The 8,532-nt window shown below is 41.2% G+C and overlaps 1 protein-coding gene across 23 annotated transcripts in view; it reads left to right on the top strand.

The window, feature by feature from the left end:
- Positions 1-6: 6 nt before the first annotated feature.
- The window catches only part of NFYA (nuclear transcription factor Y subunit alpha), a 16,136-nt gene continuing 7,610 nt past the window's right edge, over positions 7-8,532 (top strand). For 6 of the 23 annotated variants that reach the window (XM_025205864.1, XM_025205863.1, XM_025205861.1 and 3 more), the window contains exons 1-4: positions 7-1,134; positions 3,207-3,326; positions 5,140-5,226; positions 7,627-7,773. In XM_025205864.1, coding sequence (XP_025061649.1) covers positions 3,252-3,326; positions 5,140-5,226; positions 7,627-7,773 — 309 coding nt within the window. In that variant the 5' untranslated portion in view covers positions 7-1,134; positions 3,207-3,251. Of the gene's footprint in view, positions 1,135-1,158; positions 1,637-1,671; positions 2,281-3,206; positions 3,327-5,117; positions 5,227-7,626; positions 7,774-8,532 lie in introns of those variants that run through there. The other 17 variants (XM_025205862.1, XM_025205867.1, XM_014520603.2 and 14 more) reach the window with 13 other exon arrangements.

Genomic DNA, 8,532 nt, shown 5'->3' with positions numbered 1-8,532 from the left:
GCGCCGGGGCTCGCCTGAGGCTAGGCCGCGCGGGGGGCCCCGCCGTCAGCGCCGCGGCCCTTCCGCGTGTGGGGGAAGCGGCCGTGGTCACCCCGGGGCTGCGGGGAGGCTTGATGTGCCCGAGGGCCCGCGGGGATCGAAAAGAAAAAGCAGCGGCCAATGCAAAACAATCAAGTGTAGAGTCTGGACCAACCCGCTGCTCTCCTCCCCTTCTGAGACCCGCGCCTGCAAAATGCAGCCTCCCTTGACTTGGTGTTTTGAAGTGTTACCCGCTGGTTTCAGCTGAGAAATGGCGCTAATGCGGAGATACCGGCTAAGCAGCGTTGTTAAATAGTCCAGGCTTTTTATTTTTTTTAGTGCTGAGAGAGGAGAGGTTTGACCCGGCGGGCCCTGCAGGTTTCGGTAGGGCGGTAAAAAGCACCGAAATTTATCCCGACTAAAAAGCGTGACTTTTTTTTTTTTAATATCTTCGTTGTTTGTTGAACCCTGGGCTGTTCTCGGAGCCGGGTGTTTGACATTGGTAGCACGTGAGAAGGGCTTTCCTCTGTGGCAGGTGGAGCTGGCTTTACGCCCCCCTGGTCTGCGCTGCTGTTGTCGAACCGTGTAGATGCCTTCGCTTCGTCGGGGTTGGACTAGAAACGAGTGTTACAGCATCAGCGAGCGGCGGGCTAGTGAGACGTAGGGCATTTCGTCAAGCGGCTTGGTTTGCGATCCTTTTCTCTTCCCTGGACCGGCGTGTCTCAACCCGTGGGTCATGAGAACATATGAGAGGATTGCAAACACATTTTAAAAATGGGTTCTCAATTTAAAGGACAAAAACACGGGAAACTGGGGGTTTCCCTAGAGTCCCCCGTGCCCCAGACTTGCCCCCTGCCCCACACACTGGGGCTGAGGCCTGGGGGCGAAGGGCGCTAGGTCAGGACTGGCCATCGACGTTTACACACGGGTCCTGGTACAAAAAAAAAAAAGGTTGGCAACCGCTGCTCTGGGCACCTAAACCTCCTTAAAAACATGCTATGACCTTTTTATTTCATTTTCTTCCCTTTGGTGCAGGTCGTAGCCTGCACATCTACCATTTTCCTCTAACCCAAAAGCTTTCAGGGAGCTGAGCTGATTGGATTATCAAGATTTCAGGTATAATAGAAGGGTCCTGAAAGGCACTGGAGTCCTAGTTGGAGCGTCGGTAGCCAATAAATAGATCCCTGTTTAATGACACGGCAGAGGGAAGAATGGGGGACTTCCGGCTAGTATGTGCTTGCCTTGCCTGCTGCGTAATGACCGTGGCAACCTGCATACTCCACTGAAATGCTTTCTTTAAGGGTGGAATGTGGAAGTTGTTTTAAGAGGGAGCACACAAGTCTTTAGGGCAGGTGTGAAGAATACAATATGCAATTGAGACTGGAGTGAGAGCTTGTTAGGAAGAAGAATGATATTATTGCACTTAGAAGCACGCCATGGCATCGGTATCATTCTCCTCTTGCATAATGGGATGGGAACTTTCCTTGGCTTTATGACCAGGACTTCATGTTTATATGTCGTGGAAGAGATAGCTCTCTTAAGCCGACAACAGATGAAAGGTTGTCAGTTGTACCATGGCCAGCACCACTCTGCAGCATCCTAGGGTTTCCTATCCAAGGTACCTATTTAAGCATGGCCCTACTTAGTCTGAGATTGTGAAGGAAGACAGTCTGAGGTAGTATGAGGCACTCATTTGAAAAAGTTCAATGATATATTTGTTGAGCTCTCTAAAATGCAGTTGTATTTATCCCTTGTTTTGAGAGGGGTTTTATTTTACACTGGGCTCTCAAAAATTCTACAAACTCAACAGTGCACAGTCAAAATTGCTACAAAATTCTCTTATGTGGTGACTCAGATATTTTCTGTGATCATAGCAACTCATTATACTTTTCAATTGTGATCACAGCACTTGACAAGGAGAGAGAAAGTCATAACCTCATTTAGGCTACATAACGTGTATCCTGAAGAAGACGTACTATTTGGGCAGTGGGAGAGCTGGGAAGTATTGATTGTAGCTGACCTAAACAACTAAATAACCACATTTTGGGTTAATGCAAAACAAAATCCCACTGTAATATAAAAGAGATAATGTAAAGAGGATAAATCAATGTACGGTCTCTTTTTAGGTGTTTTTTATGATAAACGCAAAATTAAAGGACAGGGAAAACAAAGGTCAAAGTCCTCACTGCACATTGCAGAGGCTGCAGTTGGTAGGCATCATGACATGACCAGATCCTCTACACAGTTCTTTGAAAACTGAAGGTGTTTTTTTTTTTGTTTTTTTTTTTTTGCTGTTGTTTTTCTTACAGATGACAAGTTGTAAACTGGCTTTTTAATCTGGGGAGTAGTACCTTGTACTGTGAGAGAATTGTTCTATGTGCTTCATTAGAAGTGAAAGTCAGAATTCCTTATTTGGTGATCAGTTAAGAAAAGAGGAAGGGGAGATGAGTTACGGGATTTTATTTTGTCATTGTAACCCCCATTCTCTGGGGTGAGAAGTCAGGAAAGGAGAGATGGCATGTGGGTGGAGGGTATATATACAAGATTTTTTTTTATGTTTTGAGGTTAAAAGGGGATCAGGAAAACAGTTTATTCTGAATGATCCTGTGCAGTAGGCAGTGGATGTATTTTAGGCCCTCTTGCCATGTCATTTGCTGTTGGAAATCTGTTGAGTTTTTCAAGAGTTAACTTGGTGCTGATGTGGCATTTTCAGTAAACTTTTTTCATTAAAATATTTTATCATAATAGAACATAGTTTGTCAAGTAATGTCTAGAGAACCCCCCTGAGAGCAGATGGTAAGATAACGCTCCTTGGCCCAGAGCTTCCACATTATTCAAACAAGAATGAAAGTGGTAAGAAGGGAAGCGGGCACATTAAGATATATTCACACAAGATTAGTGGGAGAATTAGAACTGGGACCCAGTTGTGAATTTCTGTCCAGCGCCTCAGCCACTGTGCAGCTCTCTTTACAATTACGAGGGTTTTTAATGAATTTTGACACTGAATTTTCTGACTTCTTTCTGCAAAAGGAAAAAGATTTCTTATCAACAAAGTCTTTTTTTGTGGTTAAATAGTGGTTCTTACTGTTAAGACAGAATTAGTAGGAGGCTAAGTTTCCAATAACTGTAAGCTAATGCTAACCTTGAGTCACAGAGGCAAAAATAACGCTTTTTTATTGTTTTGCAAGATATCCAGACTGAGGTGCTGTGCACAGCATTGGAATTGAAGAGTTATGGAACAGTACACAGCAAACAGCAACAGTTCTACAGAACAAATTGTTGTGCAAGCTGGACAGATTCAGCAGCAGGTAAGGCAATTATTTTGAAGGGTGAGCTGAGAGTCCTGATACTTGCAGACATCATGAAAAGCTAATAACCAGTTGCACAGGGCCAGCAAGGTGCTGTGTGAGACTGACTGGATGTGTAACAGTTTGACTTCTACTGCTTATTCAGTAGCCTGATTTATCCACTGAAGTACAGGTTTTGGCAGATTTAATCTTAAACAGAACATCTGCAGAGTGCCATGTTTTATCAGACTAGAGAGTTCACCATTTGTTATGGATGTGAGCAAAGGTAACCTTACCTGAAAATGATAATGAAGGTATTAAATGGAAACCCCTTATTAGTCTGAGCACTCAGCCCACAAACAACAGTAATTTTTTCCAAAGTCTGAAATGGAGTTGTGTCAAGCACGCTGAAACTTTGTGCAGCTTTCTTTAAAAAAAAACAAAAAAATGTTTATCCAGATTGTGGTGTTTTGTCCCCCGCTGACAGATAAGAGCAAATGCACATACCACAGTAACCGAAAAACAATGTATTACTTTGGACACATCATTCAGTTATTTGCTACTTTTTTCCTGTCTATCATTCCTCTTATAAGTAATTTTCAGCTTGCATCTTACAGTGTACCAGCACATAGAGCTGCTTAAAAAATAATAAATTAGGCTACTTGTTAAAATGTTCTTTTTTTCCACCTTCCTTTTGTAAGGAATTTTCATCCTGGGCGCGCACATTAGTTCCCTGGTGTCAGTAACTTTCGTTTGTCATGCCTTATGTTTGCTTTAGCTTTGAACAAAAATTACTCTTCCTGCCATGTACATACGATGGTATGAATCAGGCTTTCACTTTGAAGTAGCACTTTGCTGCTTGTCAATCAGTATGAGTACTAGACAGTTGGAAAGTGAACTTATGCTTCCACTGTACTTATCGGAAGTTGACTGTCTTAATTGGGAGCAGGATTAGATTATTACTAAGACCATAACAGAGGTTGAAACCTGCAGTTTAGGATCTGTTGAAAATTAAAATCCATGGAGCTGATGCTGACACATAGTCAGAACCTGAAGTTTGATTTATTGACATTTTAAACTGTATTTTCCATATCTTTTTTTCTCCTGTGACATGCCAAAGGAAGGTTGACAAAGATAATAGAACCAAACGTTGATCTTGTTTTTTGTCCTGGTGTTAATTTTCAAAGTCAACATCACACTCTACTTAAGGTGATCTTTTTGAAGATAAATTTTGATTAAAAAAAAAACAACTTTGAATGATTCAGTCCTACTCCAGTTCTTAATAGATAGGATGTCCCTCTTACTAGCAAGATTATTTTTGGGTGCCTCAGCAAAGAGGCTATAGATAGAACAGGTCATTAGAGAATCTCAACCCTTGAGATTTGTCCTTCAGAGTCAGGATTGTAGCATGTTGGCACAGTAACATGGTGAACCTTGCGTTGCAGCTGTCCATCCTGTACCTATTCTGTGATAAAAGAATTTAGCACCCTTTATTTGGGATGTCTGACAAATTACTACCAACTCTTTATGATAACTGGGAAAAGCAAAGCACTTAAGTAAAATGGAATGATTAAAAAAACCCACAGTCATTATATTTCAAAATACTTTGATATGTCCCCTATAACTGCTTTCTTTGGGGTTGCTGAGCCTGACAGCATGCATACATTGAGATTTCTAGTATTCTGTTTTGTGAATTGGAACATATTCAGCCCATTTATTTTCTGAGGGCAGATGGTATGCAACTTCGAAGTTTTCCCTTTCCCACCAGAAAGGTTGTCTCTTGTTTTGAGCTCTGCATTTCCTTGTTTCAAGCTATTCCTGTTCCTGTTCCCAGCAGCAGGGTGGTGTTACTGCTGTCCAGTTGCAGACAGAGGCCCAGGTGGCATCCGCCTCAGGCCAGCAAGTCCAGACCCTCCAGGTAGTGGTGATCTCTCTAAATGTGTTTGTGAGCACTGCATGAATTTCCCATCACCTCATAACTAATGCTCTGTTTGTAGCAGGGTTTGAAATAGGCACAGAACAATTAGTGATGGTTTCACTAGTATGTAACAGCCATAACTCCAGCTAACTGTAGTTTTGTGCCAATAAAATGAATGCAGAGCTACTTATTTCTTAGATCTGAAATGCATGCAGTGAAATGTAATCCACTTGCAAAAACTCTCTGCTTCTGTAATTATGAGAAGGTGTCAAAGGAGGAATTAGCAGCTCTAGTCAAGTAAGACGACAAACCCCAGGACTTTCATTGCAGCATCGTTGCAGACACCAGCATGTACTGGGAATTTTGTCATCTTGCCATAAAAGGGAGCTACAGAGTGGGGGGACAACCCAGCAGCTTCAAGGGAGTGCCTTTCCTCCCATCCATAATAGGAAACAAAAACTGAGGCTTCTACTGTATGCTCTAGGCTTGAGATAATTACTCATCGCTTACTACCATTGTATGATACAGGAAAATCCATGAATTGCATGGTATTTACTAATACAATTAGTCACAAATTAGGAAGGTTTGCAGGTTATTTCAAACCCTCTGCTCATGCAAAATGTTCCATGGCTTGTGAACTTCATCCCATTAGTTCATGCAGCAGGCTTTTAAAGAGATTAAAAAAGCCCTCTGGATGGTGAATGTTGTTACTGTAGCAAAGTTGTACGCTTTCTTTCATCACTGAAATCCATATGGGCTTTTTTTCCTTGCTCGATTCATTGGAGGAAAAAGGTACTGAAAGGGCAAAATGGTCTTGCTAGTCAGTGAAACTGGTCAGTGACTTTCTGCTGTGAGCTAAAATGTGAAAGATTTAGCAGATTGAATCGCCTTCCTTGGCACTCTATTGCATCACAGTCCTGTGCCTGAAAAGTTTGCATTTTTTCTCTTTTGCTCGTTTCTGATTATGTTAATGAAATGCATAGTCTTTATCATTTTTGTTCAGTTTACTCCTGTTGCTTTATAACTGAAGTATGCATGCTCTCATCCCTTCCTTAATTATGATGCAGGTTATATACTATTCTTTGCTGAAGGTGGTTGTCATATGCTAGCAAAGTGTAGTGTGGATGACACTGTAGTAGGGTTATCAGATGTCCTAATGAAGACAGGGTATCTTGTTCACAACCTTGACTGTTGAGAAATAATCTAGGTTGCTTTCCTCGGAGTTTCAGCACGTAATCCTCTAATGCATTTTGACATGGAAAGTGGAGCTATTTCTTTTAAGTGAGTCTATCATATTAGACTGTTATAAATGGGCTCTCCTTGATAATTTTCAGAATTTATCAAGTTTGCACTGATGAGACAATTGCAGGCACTCAGTGTAACTGGCTGGGGTGAGGAGAAGGTCAAAATATAAAAGGAGAAAGTAGAAGTCTACGATGGCAGACTGGCTGTTTGAAAGTCCTCAAAATATCCACTTTAACAGAGGATGTAATTCAGTGACTCTTCTCTAGGGTGTGTGTGTCCTCTCTCCCCCCCCTTCCAAATGCATTAAAAGCAGTGAAGTGAAATCATGTTGTCCATTGGCCCCATTTCAGGCTTAAGATGACAAAGTCTGGTTAGCAGTGATCTCTTAAACTGAGGTATCTGTTAGAAATTGACAAGTTTGAATGGAGTTTCCCCTTGCTGCCTTTCTTTCCTGCCCCCTTTCCAAAAGCTAATTTTACAGGCCAACATGTCCACTTCAGAAAAATCTTACCAAGGGTCTTGCTGGTCCAGAAAATGGTTTTCATCCACTCTTTTTCTTCTGTCTGAGCCATATGTTGTGCTTGTTAAAGGTATAAGTTTCACTCTGTAGTTGCCAGAAGATGCTCCAAGGACATTGTATGCAGCATACATCAGGAAATTATGATGCTATATGACTGTAATTGCTTAGAGAGAGAATTGACTCCTACAGACCTTATCCACTGGGGTAGCTTGATGTTTGAGCCTTTACTATTTTTTTTTGTTAGGTTTCTTAATAAGAAAAGCTGATGTGCTATATAGATTGAGCTATTCTGAGTCTCAAGCTGTATATGGAAATAATCCCTATTTATACTAGTGTATGAACAGTTTAGCCTTATTCTGCATGCTGTGTTGCATCTGGCTTGGAAGCTTTAGTTGGGCCCTAACAAAGAAAGCCACATATGGAATCCAGCAGCACAAGATGAAGATGGTTTTAGAAGTGTTGAGTATTAGAAGTTGTGCATAAGAGCAATTTAGTGACTATTTCTCCATTTTTTTCCATAGGTCTTCCATTTAAAATAGGTAAACGTTTGCCTTGATGTTTGCCATTTTTGTTTGGTGCTGCTTGTTACCTTATTCTCCTTCATTGTTCTGTGTGTTTGTTTTCCTCCCGTTTTCTAGGTCCAAGGTCAGCCGTTAATGGTACAAGTAAGCGGAGGTCAGCTGATCACATCAACCGGCCAGCCAATCATGGTGCAAGCTGTGCCTGGAGGTCAAGGCCAGACAATCATGCAAGTCCCGGTTTCTGGAACGCAAGGATTGCAGCAGGTCAGAATACTGAATTAAACAGAATTCACAGGAATGAACTGTGAGTGGCCAGATCCTCACCTAATATAAACAGTCATAGCACTTCTGAAGACCAGTGCTGTGATAGCCTAAAGTAGTCAAAGATTTATCTCGGTGAACGTTGTAAGAGCTCCATATTAAAAATGAAACTTCTTCTATATTGGCAGTTTATTTTTGAGATGCTGCTGCAAAATTAACAAACATGAACCACTGAAAAACAACCAGTGCCTTTTCTTCATAGTTTTCACTTGTAACATACATGACGTATCTGTTAGAAACAGTTTGGCTGTTTGTGCCAAAAATATGGTCCATGCTGGGTTTTTTCCCTTAAAAATGTGGAAATTCTTGAAAAACACTTATGGATTAGCCTTGAGTTGAATGCTTCTCAGGTATGAAGGCTGGGGGAGAATTTAAACACTTACATCAAAGAGAAATAACTGCAGGGTGCAATAGGATTAGCTTTTTGTAAAACACATTAGGTTGAAGTATTTTTGTAAAAGGCAGTGTTTGGTTTTTAGGTGACAATTGTTCCTCAGAATTAAAGGGTGGAAAATTTAAGTAGTTCTTTTAAGAATTAAGTGTTTATCTCAATGGGTACATCTAGTCTTGGTGGTTAGAACATGGGGTTTGGGAATGAGGCTGATGGCTTTTTCCCTGTTCACACTGCTAACTTGCTGTGTTGAGAGAGTTGACTAATGATTGCTTGTAAAACATTCCATTATTCTTTTTTTTTTTTTTTTT

The sequence above is a fragment of the Alligator sinensis genome, unplaced genomic scaffold (genome assembly GCF_000455745.1).
Source record: "Alligator sinensis unplaced genomic scaffold, ASM45574v1 scaffold872_2, whole genome shotgun sequence".
NCBI lineage: Eukaryota > Metazoa > Chordata > Crocodylia > Alligatoridae > Alligator > Alligator sinensis.
The sequence above is the reverse complement of the archived record's forward strand: the minus strand, read 5'-3'. Positions and strand labels throughout refer to the sequence as shown.